Raw genomic sequence first — 22,963 nt, 5'->3', positions numbered from 1 at the left:
TTAATTTGAAGCTACTAGCTCATTATTATTAATAATAGAGATAAATAAAAAGAGAACTTACATAATTGGCTTTAGGATTGCGGTATGTATCCTTGGATGAGGAATCATTTGCAGCAGCTTTGTCACGCTTTGAAATTGGTTGCTCGGTGGTAGCATTCGATGGAGGGAAGGCTTTAGATGCCAAAGCCATGTCCATGGTTGCAACTGAAGAATTAAGATCTTAAGACGTAAGTTTAATGGGAATATAGAATGGAAATTGGAGGAATGTTTTGTGTATCCATTGAGGTGTCTTCTGCAATTTATACACAAGAGCTAATCGTACACGTGTACATAAAAAGATTCCATTTCTTTGCTTGACGGGAGAAGTTTGTTGATGGAAAGGTGTAACAAGCTATAGCATTTGTTCTTTATATCAATGACTTTTAGGTAATGGCGTGGTTTTAAAGTGTGATATTTTGTCATATTAAGTGCAACCTTTCGTCTGCTAAGCTACAATACTATTCCTTGACGCGAAGAAACAAGTTTGTTTTGAAAAATTGTAGCATATTATGCAAGTTTATAGCTGTATGGCTTGTTCCAACGCAGGATACGACATTGGAGAAGGTTGCGTTGCTGGTTTTCAGACCATGAGGTTGTAGTAGTACACTCCACGGTAAGTATAAGGACAAATATAAGTGTGTTGTAATGTTACGGTACAAGCTGTGTCACTATGTAAGACAATAAACAATGCATGATTGTTGTTAAGAAATCTATGCTAGAAAAGATGGGTTTTATGCTTTTAAGTGGTTGCACTTCACATGCAGAAGAGTGAAAGCCATAGCAAACCATTTGGCTGGCATAAGATTACGTAAAATGGAAAAATGTATTAAAACCATGATATATGGAGTTGATCATGTGACACAAGAGAAGTTGTACAAGATAACTATTTTTTATTTCTTAATTTTAGTTATGAATCTCTCTATGTGTAAAATTCTATCCTTAGTTAAACATTTATGAGTCCCTTTGTATGCAGGGGCGGATCTACAGAGCTGGTACATCAATGGAAATATGAGGAGGGTGAGGGAGAAGAAGAGGTGGAGGAAAGAAGAAAAATGGAGAGAAAGAGGAAGAAGAAGAGACTAGCCCCCCTTCAATCCTGTTCTGCACCCGCCACTGTTTGTATGTAAGACTACCAACAAACCTGAAGCTCGAGATGAATGCAAGAAAAAAAGAATGACCTTTTCGCTCGACGAATCATAGTTAAATTCTATGCTTCTATAACATCTAATCATTGCATGATTAACAAGATACATATTGACATCTAAAGTAGGTACTATTTAACTATGTGAACAAGAACCATAAAAATTATTATGTAACTTAATATCACAATGAATAAACAATGCAAGTCATCTTCCAGAATAAATATGTAAGCATTTTGCTACGGTGCTTCAAAGAAACTGTTGACCGTCGTTTAAATACTAATAATCACATATTATCTCCTAGAAGGTAATAAGAGAAATATAGTATAAATAGGGAAAACATCTTCCTACTGATGCATGATCTAACTTTTCTATTTGATGTAAATTCACATGTAGATGAGATCTCTAAGATGCCTTTGATTTGTAAAATGAAAAATCAAACATGATTTACTTCTAATATTCTTTTATTGTGAAAAGATTAATGTGATCTATAATGATTTTTTTTACATGACTAACTAGATCACTTTTGACAACAACATGTTAATTGCTTATGATGACTTACTTGTCACTAATCACGTTAGATCACTTTTAACACCAATGTCATGCTAAAAACTGTTTTTCTTGCATACTCAACCATACAGCACGTATATACTTAAACCTACGTGATCTAAAGTTTCTATTTTTCTTAGAAAAGTAATAATTATATCATGTGTACATCAACACCTGTAGCCGTCTTTGCATAATTGCATGTTGTCACACATCTCCTTGCGCGCTGCCCATTACTTCCGTTGCTCACGTAATTTGTATTAATTCTAATAAACATCAAGGGGATATGTTACAATGTATATATTACTCTATAGATGTTTTGATATTTTTGAATATATTAATTTTACTCTGTATCTAAAAATAGTATATATATATAAGCATATATATATATATATAGCAAAAGTTTTGTATCTAAGTTAGAATGGAAGGAGTACATGTTTAGAAGTCATCGTCTGCATTGCAAACATGTGTTCAACATGACTGAGACTCCGATCCCAGTGACCTTGAATGCCCACTCAGGCTTTGCCGCCGACACATGGCCTTGTTCATTTATCTTATAATTCATTTTTTTAACTTATTTTTTAGTCAGAACAGTATTTTTTATAACAAACCGATCAGAAAAATATTTCAACTTATTTTTTTTAGCGAAACGAACATGCCATGGTGTGGTCTATCGCACTCTCGTACCCTACTAGAAAGTCACGGCTCAGGGCTCACGTGTCAAAAGGGGTAACAGACGTGGCACGCTACCACTCGCAGAGCCGTAGATTTGCTGGCCCCGTGAGTCCGTGAGCAATGCATGGGACTTGGGAGAGGGGGCCCACCACCGGAGGCAGGACAAGAGAGTCTCCGTGACGGGGACATGGACGGTGGAGAGACGCCGAGAAACCAGATGCCGCCGCCTGTCCTTTGGCTTGGTGTGTCCGAGGAATATGCTCGTGGTGCAGAACATGAAGGATTGTCATTGTCTCTAACATGATATTTAATTTTTGTCTCATCTTAGAGCAGATTTGGAATGCACTGCATATTGTTAGAGCAGACTTAATGGCCACTCAAAAGAAGCATTGGAGGATATGCAATTGTTAACCGCTTCTTAATGACATGATGATTTTTCAATGTTTCTTCCGTCTCAAAAAATGATCAAGCTATTCCCCTATCCAGAAGTTTACACAAATCTACTGGAGTGCTCCTTTTGCCAGAGAGTCAGTTATACGATGATCTTCAACCTTGCAACTTGCTAGTTGTTGGGAACTTGTAGTAGGTCTTTGACAGCATGATTATGTCTCTTGATCTATAGAATCAGCAGCCCCTATCCTCCAATCTGGATTTAACATTTGTTCCGCCTTTGTGAATGACAGCCAATTGCTCTGAACATTAATACCAAAGATTGTACTCATACCATCGATCACCCATATTCTCAAACAATGGCCACCATTTGAATGCAGTCCATTAACTGGACCGCTGTTGATGGCAAATGTCAAACAAGGCGCTTCTCAGAGCTACTGTGAACCAATCCAGCCACAGCCCAGTAAAGCTGCTTACTACAAGATACTAATACCAGAAAAAGAAACACCGTGGTGACCTTGAAATTTTTCTGATAAATACTCCATGTTCATCTTTGCACTAAGATCACACAAAAGCATTACCGAGTACGGTTCTATACAATCAGTTCTTTCCAATTCCACAGGTGACCAACCTGTTGAGCTATACAAGCCTACCAAAATCGCATAGCACATCCTTTCCCCTAGATTAGAACTCTAGAGTAAACACTAGTAGTCTAGTACACTACACAGCCACAGCCACGTACAGCTGCAACATATATATTATACTTCACAGTTCAAGCAGCAAATCCAAGTCACATGACAGATTTCTTCTCTTCGGATAGTCAAAATAGGTACCAGTACCACCACCCTAGTTTAACCACGAGTCTTGGCCCTCTTCATGCCCATGTTGTGGAACGGGGAGACCGACCCAGACTTTTGTGAGCTGTCATCTCTGAGGGTGCCGTTTAGCATGGCAACTTCTCGAAGCTGCTGCTTCTTGAAAAAGTCCATCGACTCATCCTAGCAATATTTGAAGATATATAGATTATATAAACCCAAGACCACAATATGTTGACAACGTGGTTGAAAATGAAACTAGAACTGAAAATGGAAAATTCACAAAAAAGAAGGCACAGGTGTCCTACCACAGGTTTCAGCATGTCATCAAGAATTTCTCGGGCTTGCATAAGACGGATATCAACAATTTCAGCTGGCAGCTCAGCTTCAATCACAAGGTGGAGAGGCTCATTAAGGTGTTCATATCCTGGTTTTCCCCTCATTACTTCTTCCTGCAAGTTTTGAAGGCAGTAACATGCAGTGACCTCAACAACAACAACAACAACAACAAAGCCTTTAAGTCCCAAACAAGTTGGGGTAGGCTATGCAGTGACCTCAACAGTCAAATAAAATAAAACAGGCAGTATAACAACAGTAGCTGGACAAGGTACACAACACTGGACATTCCTGAAGCATGAGCTAAACAAATAAATCATAACATAAAAGTAAGTTACTAAGGTAAAACTAATACCCAAGGACTTGGCACATACACCTGTTCCTATACAGTATACATCAAGTTTGTAGGCAAATGCGATATTAGCTTGCTCTATTTGGATATGGTCAGTAAGGATGCCAGTTTTGGTCATATCCATTGCTCCCTTTGTTCCAAATTATAGTTCACTTTGGTTTTGTCGTAAGTCAAACTACCCTAACTTGGGCCAAGTTTCTAGAAAAATATATTAACATCTACAAATCCAAATAAACACACAATCAAAATATATCTCATGGAGAATTTAGTAAATCTAATTTGATGTTTTAGATGTTGGTGCATTTTTCTATAAATTTGGTCAACGTTAGAGAAGTTTGAGTTAGGACAAAGACAAAACAAACTATAATTTGGAACGGAGGGTGTAATAATGTAACTATCCATAGGATAAAACAACACATAGATGGACCACCCAAATTAAGATACTATAACGACTGAGCAAGTCTTTCCCCAAAGTGGCTAAAAACAGTGAATTTGTGACAAGGAAACAACATGGTGCATAATGACTCAAGAATTTACAATTAGAATATCAGCAGTGGCACTAATCTAAAATGTCACAAGCAGAAGTCATAAACCAAGATGAAACCTACCTTAGCAGCGTCCTTTATGCTGCCGCGGCCTCTAATCAGGACACGACAGTCGGTGTTTGCCTCAACCCGCTTAAGGGAATTTCCCCTTGGACCAAGTAGTCGCCCCACAAAGTTGAACTGTAAAGCATAATGCCACACTCATGCAAAATTCATCTGTAGTGAACAACAAAGGAACTAAGATATGGAAGCAACTTCTTACATTAGGGTATTTCTCCAAAGGAATGTCCATTCTCATTGTTTTCTTCACAATAAATCCTGAGGTGCCCTGTGGGTTGAGCCAACTTCTACATGGAGGATGGAACATGCTTGCTCCCTGAAATATAAAACAAAATTTGGCCCCAAGAAAATCAACTACTTGAAAACAAGAACATTCTAGCTTAACTTGATGCAGAATCCCCAATTCAAGAGCTGGCAAGAAATATGTGTGCACTGTAATCTCACCAGTTATGTCAAATTCATTTTCACATCCAGCAAAATGCCCAAATCTAAGTTGAAATTGTACTTAAATCATCAATACTTGAGCAGCTTTACACTTTAATGCCGAAATTCCAACTTCTGGAAATTATTTAATGAACTGGAGTACATTTTGTAATGAGAACATAGCTAATCATTTAATCATTATACACTGCAAATTACAATTCCAAATAATCTACCACAGACATTTCCATCTTTAACTTGGCTAGATTTCACCAGTGGTTGCATAAGACACACCATTCCTAAAAAACTAAGTTATTCCTCTAAATTTATGATACACGTGCAGTCAGTAGGTTTGAAAATTTTGTGTGGCTTTTTGAGAAGTTAATACGCAACCAGTCATCAACTTCAGAGGTGGTATAAGAATTTATCCTATAGGCTACAGCACTTTATTATCAATTGCCTGGTGTACAAAAAATATTGCAGGGTATTCAGCACTGATAAACATCAACAGCAAGATACAAGCCGTTAGTTCATTTAGATATTTCACATTCACAACTCATAAGAATAAATAGCAATAGTTACGTCAGTGGTCAGTAATCATACTTCAGATGGAATTGCTGGCGCCCAACCATTCATTTCAACAGGCCTTCCATTTGGTATTGCTCCTCCATTTATAAGGGGGCTACCATGCTGATAGCCAGGTTGATCTAAAACAGGAATCCCCAAGAGTGCAGATACATGCAATATTTCTGCTCACAGTTTGGAATACCAAGCATAACAGGTACCAATAAGTTAGCATTACGCATGGAAGCTGAAGAGTCAGAAGTTGACGGATAAGCACATCAACTTAAATTCAACATTTTTAAAGTTCATTCAAACTACTGTAGTCATGAGCACACATAAATTTTCAGAGCAGCATTAGCTGTACATGCCAGGATTAGCATCAGCTACCCAGAAGCAATCAAAGCACAGCACTATTGCCTCAGGAAACTAAAGCAGGGTCAGCTTCCACTACTGTTGAGTCATGGCTCTACGACCCAAGTCTTAACCTTCCACAATCAACAATTTGGAATTTATTCAAATCCAACGTAATGGCTATGCATCCAAACAAAGGAAAATCAAGGAAATAATTGAAAAAAAGAGGAACTGGTTAAATAACAGTAACAACCATACAAAGATGTTAGGAGCCCTTTTCTACGTATCTATAACTATATTTATCTCTCCGTTGTGTACCACAAAGTAGCTACTCTTTTGTGAAGTTGCTTCCATTATATAAACTAATGTTTAGCCTATGTCCAGTTTGGTTCAGTTTAGTCCTCTCAACTATTTCAGTTGGTCCAGTTTACCCCTTAACAAGATTGTTATTTTTGTTTCTCCCCGTTCAAGTTGATTTTAAATTTTAAATTTTATGAGGTGATAGCTGACACCATAATTTATGTCAATTTTTATCATTATTGACAAGTTAGGACACCTAATAATATATTAATACTAGAAATACAAATTTGTATGAAACATAATAATGGAAAGTTCATAATGTTTTAGAAAAAAAAAATTATGATGTCTATTGTCACCTCACAAAATTTGAAATTTAATAAACTCACACATAGAGAAACAAAATAAAATAAATTTTATTATTGGGCAAATAGGACCAACTGAAATAGTTGTATGGGCAGTGGGGGTGGGGGGAGTATATCGAACCGACATGTTAGTTTAAGGGGTTATCTAGACAGACGAAACTTGAAGGGAGTGATTTGATTTTTTTTTTTCCCTTATATGAAGTTGGGATGGGAAGAAAACATCAAATATCCTACACAACTGTAGCATCAGATTTATAATGTGCAAGAAAATTGGAACCCTGGTACTTGCCAAGTTGCCAGGTGCATCAATAGTCAAGCTACAACCAGTTTGCACTCACAGAAGATGGAACCACACTCTAATGTGGATTTCTGCAAATTTAGTTCATTTACAACCATTATAGATCCACCACTGGATATTTCCAGATTTAAAAATTCTACTTGTAGGTCATGCCAAATCATACAAATCAATAAAGTTTGCACAATAAACAAATGAACACATATGCACAGAAATGTTAACAAGTGTGCATGGTTTGGCACATGCACAACTGCGCATGTAGAATTTTGAGGATTCTTTTAAGTGAGGAAGTGCATAATGGTTGTGAATGAACTTTCAGTTCACAAAAGAATTTCAAGCTGTTCTTTCTATCTACAACTCGGATTTTAGAATTTTAGGTATATATTTGTATGTCTGCAGTGATTCTATGAAATTAGACCAACAGCACACAGGAGAAAAATATTTGCATAATTATTTGTATGTCTCCAGTAATTGTTCACTCAGGAAAATAACCATGCCTCTTTCCAGGTAGACAAGAAACTAAATTTAGTGGATGTGTTACTAATGATTTACCTTGATTCAACAATCGAGATGTGCATGGAAGAACTTGCATGAAAGGGGCAAGCTTTTGCTTCTCTGCAAGCAACTCTGCAATGTACCTAGAAAAGAATCACAATTAGTGAGCCCACACACATATATAACAACAGAAAGTGGATGCTCATCAACTGAAATGTCGTATTGAATCATGGGGGGAGATCCCTTAGAGTCAGGTCAAGTAGCTTCATGGATTTGTCCAACCTACCAGTTGATTTTGCAACTCAGTATTCATGAATCAAAGATTGGACTCAACAAAGTGGTGAGGTGCAGTCTAAATGATCAAGCTTCCTCGTTCAATGTTTCAGTTGGACAAGATTGTTTGATTGTGACACCAACCAAACATCAATAGTTCATATCAACTACAATCTATTAAGGAAACACCAGGAAATCAGCTGAAATAGCAAGGATCAGTTCACTAATGCTCAGTAACTTCACTCTTACCAATCCCCCAAAAAACAAAAGATCCATGTTTCAATTCCAATCAGAAAAACTCATCTGAAACCAACAAACCTCTCCCAGTCTCAATGCCAATGCAGCCATCAAATCAAAAGCCTAAAATCGTAATTTAGTGAATATATTTTCAAGATTCATGTACTGTAAAAGTTCTTCACTTCTCAATCTATATAAACGAGCTTTAGAGTTGTAGACATGGCAAAAGTCCAACTCGATGACCAAGTCCTTCACTCCACAATCTATAAACAAGTCTTAGACATGCCAGAAGTCAAACTCGACGAACACAGTTATTGAGCCACCATCTCGCACCTTGATCATCTAAAATCCACTGGAATTGGGGCCATCAGAAATCTTTAGCACAACGAACAGTCATTCAGTCAATCAAATCCCAAGCCAAAATAAACCAGACAGGGATCACCAATCGACTCCAAGGTCTATTTTTTTAGAATATCCGACCACAGAATCACCAAACAGGCCCTAATCACGGTACTAGAACAAAAAAAAAAGTATATATCGCAGCAATGAGCAGGAAGGGCAGTGGATAAATCAGGGCGAGAGGGCTCAGAGGCCAGGCGTACTTCTCATGGTCGGCAAGGGGGAGGTGAGGGGAGTGCGGGCCGGTGGATGGCGACGGCGAGTAGGCCATGTAGCGGCTGCCGGAAGACATGGTCACCGCCGGACTGGGGGCAGAATCTATCCGGGGAGAGTACGCGCAGATTTTTCTTTTTTTTTTCACGAGGAAAACCTGCGAAATGCTGATTGGTGCCCAATTATATCGACCCTAATGCGCATGTGCACTCTGAAAGTTCAGAAATCACACATATATCCTTGCAGAAACAAATTTGGTCCTTTTTTTATTCTTTTTGAACAAAGGCACAAAGATTTTTCTAGTTGTCTATAAGCGTTCCAACTAGCATCTAGAATTTTCAAGCATTTTGGAAATTTCTTGCTAATAATATTTTGCGTTATTGGCAAAGAACAAGTGGATGTGGGTATTATTAATTAATCCTTATTAACAGTATGATTCTAATACTCTCCTAGATTTGGCTTAGCCGGTTCAAAGTGCATGCTTAAGGCTCCGTTCGCTTCGCTGAAAAATAAGTTATTCTGGCTGATTTATTATGAGAGAAAAATAATGATCCGCCAGAAAAAACAAACTGAAAAAGACGGATTATAAGAGAAACGAACATGGCCTAAATGTTTGGATGTTGTAGTGTCTAAAAACCATAGTATCAAGAAACTGTAATTTTAGAACCATTAATATGCAAAACCGTGGTTTAGAAAAAAGAGGTGTCGGGTTCATAAACCCGGGGTCCCTCGGGGACCGACTTCCCAAACAAAGACTCGGCCCAAACTGATAACGCACAACTCATGGGCCGGCCCAAGTATCGGAGCGACAGGGCGGGGGAGTGATCCAATCTCCGACCGGAAGGTCAGGCCGAGGAGGAACAGCGCCCGTTTTCCGACTTCAGCCCACCTCTCCGACCGGAGTGCTCGCTTCGGTCACCAGCCCACCTCCGGACGGCCTCTTCGATCGGAAGGCCTAGCCAAAAGCACCGCTTCCGACTCCGACCCCGCACTCTCCGACCGGGGATACGCTCGGCCCCTGCTGACCGCTCTTCTTCGACTGGCACGATCAGAGTCGACTGGGATCAACCGACCGGGGACGCTCGCTCGGTAGGAACTAGGAGACGTGCAGAGAAAGTAGGGCAAGGCGCATAAGTCAAACCATGATATCAGGGACCATACCCTATACACATACAGGAACAGTACTCTGCAACTGCCCTGACACAAATAGTGTTGTAGGCGCCTACATTTCCCCTACAGTATTGTGGGTGCCATTAAACTCCCATATGGTAAGGTTCCCTCACATGTCTCTGGGCATCGACAGTGTTGTGGGCGTTGGGATTTACCGTACCGAGTGCACATGGTGAAACTCCTCACATACCTTTGGGCATCAACAGTGTATGTAGGTACCGACATCTACCATACAAAAACAAGACGACGGAACCTCCCATGTGCATCTGACACCCAATAGTATTGTGAGTGCCTACCATCATCCTATACCCGTCGGCGTGGACAACAAGGCTTAGAAGCATTCGTACTCTCTCTCTCTCTCTCACCTGTAAGGCCATCCCCTTCATTTATAAAAGGGGATGCACTCTCCCCCAATAGACCAAGTGGATTCAAGCTCAGTCCCTTTAGATTCATTAGATCGATCAAGTTCGCTAGCTCACAACCACAGAACTGTCAGGTTCGGACCTCAAGCACACGCTTGAACACTCAGCTCATAGCGGAGCTCCTATCGCTCTCGACCCCTCCGACCGGACCTCTTGTACACCCCATCTTTCTCCTTCTCGTTTGTAACTCCATTGCAGACTTCGAGCACCTGGGCTTAGGAATAAAGTCATCGACTGACTCAAATTGGACGTAGGGCACATTGCCTGAACTAGTATAAACCATGTGTCATTGAGTACTAGACCACCTCCGATCACAACGTACGGCAAAAACTACAAATATTTATGTGTTGGTCACTTTCTATACCGATAGTTGGCACCGTCCGTGGGGAGAACGTTGTACGTTCAACACTTTTTGGTCTCGGATGACCCACTTTTCTGCCACCCTCGTCATGGTGGGCTCAGGCGATATGATTTGCTTCGGCTCGCTCAAACTTCCCACTCCCCCACCGGTTGGGATGCGGGTTTCACCCGTCTTTGAGTCACCCCAGGCCTTCCTCTTCGGAAGCCTAGACTTCGTCGCCGGCCGGCTCGGTGTACTACACCTCCACGAGGAGTCTCACGTCCTAGCACCCATCGGAGGGGTGCCCTCTATCGACTTCGGGACGCACAACTTCAACAACGCGGTATCTGTGCTTCATTCCGAGCAAACTCTTTGCTCAAACGCTGCTGTGAGTAATGTACATGTTGTTATTCACTTACTATTCTCTATCTTCCGCCGATTACTCGAAGGAACCCCGTTGTCCCCGACACGACCACCATACGACCGGTTCCCCTATGGCCTCGCGTCTTCTGTGGACGCATATGCCCGAGGACTCCGAAGGATGCCAGTGCTGCCCCCTCTCGCATCCGAATTCATGGGAATGGCGAGCTATGTTTCCACCTGTTTCCTCGACCTCATGGATGACGATGGCGAGAGTGATGACTCCAGCATCGGTGACATGGCGCCTAGCCACCATCTGTCCCTAGAGTGCATTATGGCAGACGCTCCAAGACACCCGCTGATGGAACAGAGTCCTCATAGACTCACACCTTATGGGACTCTCATGCGGAGACCCCCGAGCTCACATGGGAGCATGGCAAGGCACTACGATAATAGTGGCTGCATCAGCCACCGACTGCGCCAGCGCGCTCGGCGCACCACACTACACCCCGTGCGCATAGACCGGTGAGCAGCGCCCGAGGTCATGCCTGTTAGTTCCAGTGCAACACCATGGATAGGGGGACCAATTCCCCATAGTTCGCTAGGGCCAGTCAGAACATCACCGCCATGGTAATGCTTCTACGTGACCTGTTCGAGCCGAACGACCCTCATGAGTAGGCGATCCACTAGAACCTTTAGGCACTAGTGGAGACCACCAACGTGCAACAAGCGAAGAGCTCCATATCACGACGCCAACTCATGACCTCACTCCCCACCAGGGGAATGGGGATGCAATAGAGGGGTCGCTCCACCCGATCACCACGATGACCACCGAGCATGGCATAGGAGGCCACAGTGGCACCTTGTCTTGACTTGATGACCGCTCCGTATCGACTGCCTATCTATGCGTGGCTCAGGCCGAACCAAGACACACGCAGCAGCGACCAGAGTCCTATCCCTGATGGCCCGGGACCACAGACCTTTGTCCAAAACCTCCAGCTGAAAGGTCCTTATTTGGTTTTGGTAATTGAGTGACAACTTAGGTGGACTAATTGTGTTTATGTGAGATACACAGGTGATTAGTCCATAGGTACATGTGTGTGAACAACATATGCCATGAAGGTGAAAATGGCTTGGAGATGTTGCAAAGCTCACACATGTGATGATGAAGGAGCTTAAATGCACATGAGACATGACATTGAGTCATGTGATCAAGGTGGAGAAGATCAAGACAAGACTTGGCTTGATGGACCGGTTGCAAGCGTGAAGGGCAAGTTGAAGGCTTTGGAGTGATGGACCGCGTGGCGGTGAAGCTTGAGCAAGACTTGGCGCCGATGGACGATGGCAACGGTGAAGAGCAAGTAGAGTCAAGATCGATGAACCAATATGATCATATGATGATATGAAGTGGATCATATCATTGTTGATCGTGTTGGTGCATGTGTTGCATCAACATTGGAGGAGATGGAATGGAATGCGCAAGGCAAAGGTATAACCTAGGGCATTTCATTTCACCGGTCATAGGTGTGTAGAGAAGTTTATGACCGGGTTTAGGATAGATGGCCGTACTATCAAGAGGGGCAAACTTGTTTGCATATCGGTCATCTAGTGCCACTCGAGTGATCTAACTTTGCATTGTCGCTAGGATCGAGTGGCGTGGCAAGTTGAGTGGCTAACATCCTTTGGGAAATGATTGTGAAAATGCTAACACACATACACATGGTGGTGTACACTTGGTGGTGTTGGCACATTTACAAAGGAGGTGGTGTTTGCAGGGGTGAGATAGGTTTGGGTCCCTCTCTCCCTCCCGCCGAGCTTGTGAGGCGGGATTCGGCGCTTTCGGGAAAATGGAATGTCTATTTTCTATTGCGCTGGATGCAAATTCTTGTGGTTAGCACACTTGAGCAAGGGTGAAGAGAATGGAGAAGATGCTGGCGTCGGTCAACTGACCGGACGCTAGATCTGCATGCACCGGACGCTGGCTCGCTGCGTCCGGTCGCGCTGACGTACGGTGATGCAGTAGCTAGAGAGTGACCAGACGCTGGCTGCGTCCGATCGCATTCGACCGGACGCGTCCGGTCATGCTCGGGAGCTTACTGGAAACGACCGGACACTGGGGGTTCAGCGTCCGGTCAGTTGAAGTTGCTGCGTCCGGTCAGGTCAAGTGACCGTTGGAACCGGGACACGTGGTCGTCTGTGGGCGACCGGACGCTGAGGTCCAGCGTCCGGTCAACACGACCGGAGCGTCCGGTCGTCCCGACCGTTGCCCAGTGAAGGGGTAACGGCTAGTTTAGCCCTTGGGGCTATAAATAGAAGTGGCCCTCGGCCATGGCTGGTGCTGAGCACCTTAGGGGACTTTGTGTCCATGCTTGAGAGTGCTTGGGAGCCCTCCATCACACATATACTTGATAGTGATCATTCGATTGTGTGAGTGAGCGATTCTAGTGCGATTGCATCGTGAGGTTGCATCGAGTGGCACTAGGTGATCGAGTTGCAAGCCGGTGGTGCTTGTTACTCTTGGAGGTTGCCACCTCCTAGACGGCTTGGTGGTGGTCTCCGTCGAAGCGCGCAAGAAGCTTGTGCGGCGCTCCGGAGAAGTGCTTGTGAGGGGCATTGTGCTCGCCCCGCGGGAGTCACGAAGAGCAACTCTAGTAAAGCGTGTCATTGAGCTACCCTCACTCAAGGGGTAGGTTCTTGCGGCGCCCGACGTGCGGGCTTAGCGGGTGATGCTAATTAGCCGCCGAACCACCAAGTGAGCGGTCGACACAACGGGGACTAGCGTGTTGGCAAACACGTGAACCTCGGGAGAAAAATCATCGTGTCAACCTTGTTCTTCCCGTTGGTTTGCATCCCCATTACACAAGCTTGCAATTACTTTTATACATATTAAGCTTGTGTAGTTGCTCTTGTAATTAGATAGCTTGTGTAGCTTGCTAATTACCTTCTTGCTTGTGTAGCATAGAAGTAGCTCCCTTGCGTGGCTAATTTGGTTTTAGTAACCTTGTTAGTCACAATTGCTTAGTTTGTGTAACTAAGTATTTGCGCTCTCTAATTAGGCATTGGTTGCCTTGTTATTGAGCATTGCTAGTGAGCTTAGTTAGCTTTGTGCTTTTGCTTACTAGCATGTGTAGGAGCTCCCTTGTCGCTTAAAGTACTAGTGGCCTAGGTTTGTGTAACCTTGCTCCTAGAATTGTTTAGGAGAGCTCTAGCTAGCCCGGCACCTTAGTTGCATAATTGTTATCTTTGCAAGGTGCTAGTGAACATATATAGTGGGGTATAGTCTTGGCTAGACCGATAGTTTTAATTCCGCATTTGTATCGGTTAGCCGACGCGATTAAGTTTTAGAAAAGACTATTCACCCCCCCTCTAGTCGCCATCTCGACCCTTCAAGTGGTATCAGAGCCCGGTCTCTCATTTGTGGTCTTCACCGACCCGAGAGGATGGCGTCTAATGGGCTAGATGGTTGTGAGAATCACATTTTTAATGGTACTAACTTTGCACTTTGGAAAAATCATATGCTTGATCATTTTCGTGCAAAGGGACCTAAATTTTGGTGGGTTGTCACTAGTGGTCTCTCCCATGTCTTGGATCATAGAACTCTAACCAAAGCTCAAAGAGTCCTCTATGAACTTGATGCAAATGCTTGTTGTTTTCTATTGGATGCTTTACATTTTGATTTGATGAAGCAAGTAAACTACAAGGGGACCGCTCGTGAGATATGGGACTCCATCAAGGACACCTTCGGTGATTCCTCCACATGGGATGATGGAAAATTCAAGAAGGAGGATGAGCCCAAGAAGGAGACACATGAGTGTGTTGAGCATAACCACAATTTGGTGATTGTGGAAGATTGCTCCACCTCATTGTCAAGTGAGGATGATGATGATCAATCCACTACAAGTTCACTTGACAAGGTTGATGATGATGCCACAAGTGTTGCAAGTGATGATGCTACCCCATGCACACTTGATGGTAATGATGGTTCATGCTCAAGCCATGATGATGCTACTACAAGCCCATTCACTACACCACATTGCTTCATGTCACAAGGTGACACTAAGGTATCAAATGATAATGTGGTTGATCATGTTGATTCATATGATGAGCTTGTTAGTAGACTTGCTAGCATGACCATGTCTTTAGAAAATGAGAAAGCTAAAACATTGAAATTAGAAAATGAAAACTCATTTCTAAAGAACTCTTGTGAAGAACATAAGAAATTAAATAATGCTTATAAATCTTCACTTGATGAGCTTAAATTGAATCATGAGACACTACTTGCTTCTCATGATGAATTATTAGAAAAACAAGCTTCTCTCATTAAAATATTTACAAAGAAACTTAAAAATAATGAGAGCTCATCACATGGGTCAAATGATCAATCACATGTTGTTGCTAACCCTTGTGATGTAGGCAAGAAGCATGTATCCACCTCTTGCGATGATTTATTAGATATGCCATGCTCTTCACATATAGATGCTTGTTCTACTTCTATGTCTTGTGAGACTAACCTTTTGAAGGAGAACAATGAGCTCAAAAATGAAGTGAAGAAATTGAGCAACAAGTTAGAGAGGTGCTACAACTCAAAAGTCACCTTTGAGCATATGTTGAAAACTCAAAGAAACTATGGTGACAAGTGTGGCCTTGGCTTCAAGAAGAAGATGACAAAGGGCGAAATGAAGAGAGAAAGAAAGATGAAGAAGCTACAACAAAGAAAGCTCTCTCATTTCATGTGCTTCAAGTGCCATGAAGTGGGACATCTTGCAAATGGTTGCCCCAATGAAGAAAAGCTCAAGTTGAAGAAAGAAGAAGAGAGGCTAAGGCATGTCAAGTGCTTCAAGTGCCGCACTTGGGGTCATCTTACCTCAATGTGCCCAACCAAGGAATTGGTGAAGCAACAAGTGAAGCCTCAACCAAAGCCACAAGTTGAGGAAGAGAAGACACCCCAAGAGCAAATCAAGATCAACCAACATGATGGTGATGATTTGATGATCAAGAAGAAGAAAACAAGAAGGGGTGGAAAGGCAAGGCATCCAATGCAAATTCAAGATGCCAAGATGATGAGCAAGAATGACAATGAGAAGAAAGTCTATGCTCACATCAAGTGCTTCAAGTGTGGAAGTACGGGACACTTTGCCTCTAAGTGTCCTAACAAGCTTGAGAAGAAGGCTCAAGCAACCCATGAGAGGCAAGGCAATGAGAAGCACCACATGAGCAAAGAAGAGAAGGCTCAAGCTAAGAGAAAGTGCTACTCATGCCGGGAAAGGGGACACATGGCACATTCATGTCCCCTAGGTAAAATTTCTAAGCCTATTTCAATTGATGATCATGATATGCTTAGAAAGGATGGCAATGGTACCTCATTGGTTGCAATTGCAAAACATCCCGCTATTCATACTAAGGCATTGCCTAAGTATGTTGCTCCTAACTTGAGAGGACCCAAAGTTGTTTGGGTACCATCAAAAAGTGGATGATTGATTGTAGGTACCATCGGCATTGGAGGCTTGGTTCAAATGATATTCATCTTGTTGATCATGTAGTTGAGCCAAGTATTTCTAAGTGATGATCATTATCCCAATGCCATGACAAATTGAATGAAGTCCAAATGTGCTATAACATACAAGTGTAAATTTCAAGTTGTTGGTAATTCCTTGGATATATTTGATAGCTTGCAAATAATTGAGATAAAGCTTGCTAGTTGGATGATCATGAGCTAACCAAGGTATATTTCTAGTTGATCATTTTATTTGGGTGCATATGAGTTGATTGAATTAGATAAATATGCAATGTTGCTTGCTATAAGATGATTGAATGGATAATTGCTTAGTAATCAAGTTTGGATTGATTTGTGTTGGATAAATTCATAAGATGACTTTTAGTAAGTGGTTTGAATGGATATATGTCTTATGGAAGTATTCAAACAAGTTAGTATCAAGTTTGATTCATATTTGATGAAGTATAGCTCAATTGCATGAAATCTGTCCTATATTCAAAATCTGAGCTAGCTGTGATCATAGCCATGTTTGAGTATTGAAAACTTATTGGATTGGCATGAAAATTGGTGTACATGCTCTAGATTTATGGTATGAGATGCTGTATAAATTTCATGGAAATTAGATAAGAAATGCTTCGGTTTTGGAGTGGTTCTTGTCAGCTATAGTGCAGCAGTTTTCAGCATGTAGCAGTGGTGGAAGAATTAAAATTTTGGCAGTCATATGAGATCAAATGAAGCTAAAATTTTTATGGCTGCTAGATAACTTAGTGAAGCTCATCTCCACCAAATTTCGTGGTATTTGGATTTGTACTTTGAGAGATATGCTTAGTTCTTTGGAGAGTACAGAATCTGCCATAAAAGTGACAAGTATTGGATTGATCTAGAGTCACTTTGATTGAAAGGTCCTCAAGTTGGAAACATGTTTACAAGTGATTGAGGTACCTAAGTTTGGTTTTGAGATGATCTAGTAACATGTTAAACAAAGAGTACAAGGCCATTTGATTGAGGAGTGTAGTTTGCACATATTTGGTACTCAAATTGGAAGATCAAGATCAAACTCAAGATGAAGTTGAAGTTTAAGTTCTAGTGACTATTGGAAATCATTTGGTAAAAAAAAAAAGAACTTAAACAAGAAGAAAGAAAAGGACTTAAAGAAGGAATCAAGGTTACTCATCGAGTTAAGTCCATCACTTGGATCAATCAATCAAGTTATTTCAAGTGAGTGTCAACAATGGTTCTTGGAGAGAGGTCACTTCTCCCTAGTGTAGGGGCTTGCCGCCTATGTGTAGGTAAACCAAGTGTGGTACTTGGAAGGCTAACATAGAAGTGGTGATCCAAGGAACATTTGAGATGCTTAGTTGAAGCAATCAAAAGGATTGATCAAGAAAAGCAAGCAACACCCAAAAGAGAGCTAGTCATGATATTTCAAGTGGTATTCTCATATTGATGCTCTCATGCAAGCTAAGATCAAAAGATGAAGCAAGTCAACCACAATAAGAAAGTGCACTTGATCATAAGTGGTATTCATTTCATATGGGTGAAGAATGGAATTCAAAATTGGTATCTATTGGTCTTCATCAAGCTTTTAATTGGACTTCACATTGCTATTGGAGTAATGAATTGGAATCTATGTGACTATCCTCTACTCCAACATAGCAAAGGTATCATTGTAATGTGCATGATCATTTCATCCCTTACTAGTATGCGGTTAGTGCATATAGTACATGCTTCATAGGATCATGCATTACAAATGAAATGTTTTAAATTCATGGCATACCACTATTGCTTGAATGATTACTTGATCTAGTGGTTAGTATATGAATTTGTTCATGAGCTAGTAAACCCAAGAACTTGACTTAATTTGGATTGCTAAACAAGTGACAAGTACAACATTGACAAGATAACCCTTAAAAGAGGTGTGAAGAAGCTTGTCATTGGTTCAAACCGGACTTGAAAGCTTAAGCAAATCAATTTAGTTCAAGTCACATAAGAAGCTCATGATAATGATAAGAGTACAAGCACAAGACAACAATGCAAATGGATATCTAGTTTGTATGTTTCAACTCACAAGTGATATCTTATAAGTGGTACTCATGAAGATAACAAATGTTCAAGAAATGGTCTTTATTGATAAATCAAATAAGTGGTTCCATACTAGAAGATTCTTTCAAATGATATTCACTTCCTACAAGTGGTATCTATACATAGTATCAATCATGCAAGATGATGGTTCCACAAGTGATCCTCAACTTTAAGTGATCATCAAATGAAGAATGCATCCCTCGCCTACAAGAGCTTAAGTGAAATAAAATGGATGACCCATGCATAAGAATGATAAGATACATGTAATACAAGTTACAAGTTCTAAATGGTATCTACTTGTGGTGTCATTCCAATATTCATGTAATATCCATCAAAAATGTAAAATTCTAGTCTCAACCATCTACCCCAAAGTGCATACCTTTGCATCAATAAGAAGCACACCTTTTATGGAAATTGATGACAAAGGGGGAGAAGTTGTACAAAGATATGAAGCTTGGGGAGAGATTGTACAAAGGGAAATGAGATACAAAAGAAATAGAGGTTGGACATGGACAAAGAGGGAGCAACATTAGAGAAAAGAGATGGATCAAAAGTCTTGGACAAGAGAAGCACACAAGTAGGGGGAGCAAGCTCATGAATTTTGATTGATTGCATTTGATATGTGCATAATCATGTGCTTGCTTGCATTGCATAAAGCTTTTAAATTCAATATGCATGCTTGTGTGGTGTATGCTAGTTGTAGAACTTGGATGATGATTTGATAACTAGCATGCATAGAATGATAGCTAGACACTTGGTATGCTTTTCAAGTAATGCTAGTACCTTGTTTTTAAATGTTGATCTCACAAGGTATCTAGTGTTTTATTATCAAGTGATATCTAGCTAGCCATGGTGCTAAGGATGAACTTAAAGGTGCAACTCCGATTGGTACACGCTTCAAAGGTTTATTCTATACACCTTAGCATCATTTTGTAGTATTTACTCTCCCACAATTTCAATCTATGCATATGTGCAAGCTTCAAATTAAATACTCTAGCACATATGTAGGGGGAGCTAATACTACCATTTCGGGTTTGTGGTACTTGTCCAAAATCATTTTCACATGGTAAAATTGCTTGGGCAAGCAACATGAATCCAAAAGAGCTTAATTTCCATATCTTTGTAGAGTTGTCATCAATTACCAAAAAGGGGGAGATTGAAAGGTCCTTGTTTGGTTTTGGTAATTGAGTGACAACTTAGGTGGACTAATTGTGTTTATGTGAGATACACAGGTGATTAGTCCATAGGTACATGTGTGTGAACAACATATGCCATGAAGGTGAAAATGGCTTGGAGATGTTGCAAAGCTCACACATGTGATGATGAAGGAGCTTAAATGCACATGAGACATGACATTGAGTCATGTGATCAAGGTGGAGAAGATCAAGACAAGACTTAGCTTGATGGACCGGTTGCAAGCGTGAAGGGCAAGTTGAAGGCTTTGGAGTGATGGACCGCGTGGCGGTGAAGCTTGAGCAAGACTTGGCGCCGATGGACGATGGCAACGGTGAAGAGCAAGTAGAGTCAAGATCGATGAACCAATATGATCATATGATGATATGAAGTGGATCATATCATTGTTGATCGTGTTGGTGCATGTGTTGCATCAACATTGGAGGAGATGGAATGGAATGCGCAAGGCAAAGGTATAACCTAGGGCATTTCATTTCACCGGTCATAGGTGTGTAGAGAAGTTTATGACCGGGTTTAGGATAGATGGCCGTACTATCAAGAGGGGCAAACTTGTTTGCATATCGGTCATCTAGTGCCACTCGAGTGATCTAACTTTGCATTGTCGCTAGGATCGAGTGGCGTGGCAAGTTGAGTGGCTAACATCCTTTGGGAAATGATTGTGAAAATGCTAACACACATACACATGGTGGTGTACACTTGGTGGTGTTGGCACATTTACAAAGGAGGTGGTGTTTGCAGGGGTGAGATAGGTTTGGGTCCCTCTCTCCCTCCCGCCGAGCTTGTGAGGCGGGATTCGGCGCTTTCGGGAAAATGGAATGTCTATTTTCTATTGCGCTGGATGCAAATTCTTGTGGTTAGCACACTTGAGCAAGGGTGAAGAGAATGGAGAAGATGCTGGCGTCGGTCAACTGACCGGACGCTAGATCTGCATGCACCGGACGCTAGCTCGCTGCGTCCGGTCGCGCTGACGTACGGTGATGCAGTAGCTAGAGAGTGACCGGACGCTGGCTGCGTCCGATCGCATTCGACCGGACGCGTCCGGTCATGCTCGGGAGCTTACTGGAAACGACCGGACACTGGGGGTTCAGCGTCCGGTCAGTTGAAGTTGCTGCGTCCGGTCAGGTCAAGTGACCGTTGGAACCGGGACACGTGGTCGTCTGTGGGCGACCGGACGCTGAGGTCCAGCGTCCGGTCAACACGACCGGAGCGTCCGGTCGTCCCGACCGTTGCCCAGTGAAGGGGTAACGGCTAGTTTAGCCCTTGGGGCTATAAATAGAAGTGGCCCTCGGCCATGGCTGGTGCTGAGCACCTTAGGGGACTTTGTGTCCATGCTTGAGAGTGCTTGGGAGCCCTCCATCACACATATACTTGATAGTGATCATTCGATTGTGTGAGTGAGCGATTCTAGTGCGATTGCATCGTGAGGTTGCATCGAGTGGCACTAGGTGATCGAGTTGCAAGCCAGTGGTGCTTGTTACTCTTGGAGGTTGCCACCTCCTAGACGGCTTGGTGGTGGTCTCCGTCGAAGCGCGCAAGAAGCTTGTGCGGCGCTCCGGAGAAGTGCTTGTGAGGGGCATTGTGCTCGCCCCACGGGAGTCGCGAAGAGCAACTCTAGTAAAGCGTGTCATTGAGCTACCCTCACTCAAGGGGTAGGTTCTTGCGGCGCCCGACGTGCGGGCTTAGCGGGTGATGCTAATTAGCCGCCGAACCACCAAGTGAGCGGTCGACACAACGGGGACTAGCGTGTTGGCAAACACGTGAACCTCGGGAGAAAAATCATCGTGTCAACCTTGTTCTTCCCGTTGGTTTGCATCCCCATTACACAAGCTTGCAATTACTTTTATACATATTAAGCTTGTGTAGTTGCTCTTGTAATTAGATAGCTTGTGTAGCTTGCTAATTACCTTCTTGCTTGTGTAGCATAGAAGTAGCTCCCTTGCGTGGCTAATTTGGTTTTAGTAACCTTGTTAGTCACAATTGCTTAGTTTGTGTAACTAAGTATTTGCGCTCTCTAATTAGGCATTGGTTGCCTTGTTATTGAGCATTGCTAGTGAGCTTAGTTAGCTTTGTGCTTTTGCTTACTAGCATGTGTAGGAGCTCCCTTGTCGCTTAAAGTACTAGTGGCCTAGGTTTGTGTAACCTTGCTCCTAGAATTGTTTAGGAGAGCTCTAGCTAGCCCGGCACCTTAGTTGCATAATTGTTATCTTTGCAAGGTGCTAGTGAACATATATAGTGGGGTATAGTCTTGGCTAGACCGATAGTTTTAATTCCGCATTTGTATCGGTTAGCCGACGCGATTAAGTTTTAGAAAAGACTATTCACCCCCCCTCTAGTCGCCATCTCGACCCTTCACCAGCGAGCGCCGCTCCCACCATGCTCCAATGGAGGCTGGGGCAAAGGTAAAGCCAAGCGCCAGGATTAGAACAAGGGCCCCTCCACATAGAGGAAAAAAAGAATAGAGAGGATCACCGTCGACCGACCAACTCCGTGTTGGATGCCATGGCTGATCATGCGGGCACGCAGCCCCAGTAGGACCCTCTGGGCCACTTCCATGAGCTCATGGAGAGCCCTTGCACCAACCACAACTACCCCATCAAACACCTCTATAAGGACTACCAGCTCCTCAAGCTCCTTCTGTGGCAGGCTGGCAGACCAAAGGAAGAGAAAGGCAAAGAAGCAGCGATCGAGAAATGGGGCATAGCGGGCAAGGATCCAGACAACTGAAGGTTGAAGTGATCCGATCGGATGCCTACCGACTGAAGGACAACAACGACGACATTCTCTCCAAACGCTTGGAACAGCTATGTCATTTTTCTTCCCGTAAGTTTTAGTCATCATTTACTTAGCGTATGCTCCTATAAAAGCACCCTGACCCGAACACTTTTTGGCCCAGGGCGCTCAGGGGCTCCACTAGGGTATACTACTACCTCTCTATTTTGTTTACTATCGTATAGTGAAATTCCTTCTTACCCAACCAAAAGGGTAGTTTGTTCCTTTAATTTGCCTTATGTAGCTTTGCTTTAAAACATTCTGGCCGATCGCACCCCGCTTTTCCCTACGGTTATGAGCAGCTGAGCCTCACAGGCGGCACCTCG

The 22,963-nt window shown here is 42.4% G+C and overlaps 1 protein-coding gene across 1 annotated transcript; it reads right to left on the bottom strand.

Moving 5' to 3' along the window:
• Nucleotides 1–3,284: 3,284 nt before the first annotated feature.
• On the bottom strand, nucleotides 3,285–8,948 carry LOC136501348 (KH domain-containing protein At4g26480-like). Its single transcript, XM_066496859.1, has 7 exons — nucleotides 8,797–8,948; nucleotides 7,742–7,827; nucleotides 5,921–6,066; nucleotides 5,100–5,213; nucleotides 4,901–5,017; nucleotides 3,913–4,056; nucleotides 3,285–3,787 (listed from the first exon to the last, which is right to left on the bottom strand). Exons 1-7 carry the CDS (start codon nucleotides 8,883–8,885, stop codon nucleotides 3,641–3,643), a joined length of 843 nt encoding a protein of 280 aa, XP_066352956.1. The 5' UTR covers nucleotides 8,886–8,948; the 3' UTR covers nucleotides 3,285–3,640.
• Between the last annotated feature and the right edge of the window lie 14,015 nt (nucleotides 8,949–22,963).

The sequence above is a fragment of the Miscanthus floridulus genome, chromosome 13 (genome assembly GCF_019320115.1).
Source record: "Miscanthus floridulus cultivar M001 chromosome 13, ASM1932011v1, whole genome shotgun sequence".
Classification (NCBI taxonomy): domain Eukaryota; kingdom Viridiplantae; phylum Streptophyta; class Magnoliopsida; order Poales; family Poaceae; genus Miscanthus; species Miscanthus floridulus.
This window is presented reverse-complemented; position numbering and strand designations above follow the sequence as displayed.

Excerpts from the sequence above, each read along its gene's own strand:
- LOC136501348 (XM_066496859.1), bottom strand. The coding sequence starts at position 8,885 with ATGTCTTCCGGCAGCCGCTACATGGCCTACTCGCCGTCGCCATCCACC. Across the intron at positions 5,214-5,920 it reads CGCCAGCAATTCCATCTGAA|GGAGCAAGCATGTTCCATCC; the intron begins GTATGATTACTG and ends TTTATATTTCAG. Across the intron at positions 3,788-3,912 it reads ATGACATGCTGAAACCTGTG|GATGAGTCGATGGACTTTTT; the intron begins GTAGGACACCTG and ends AAATATTGCTAG.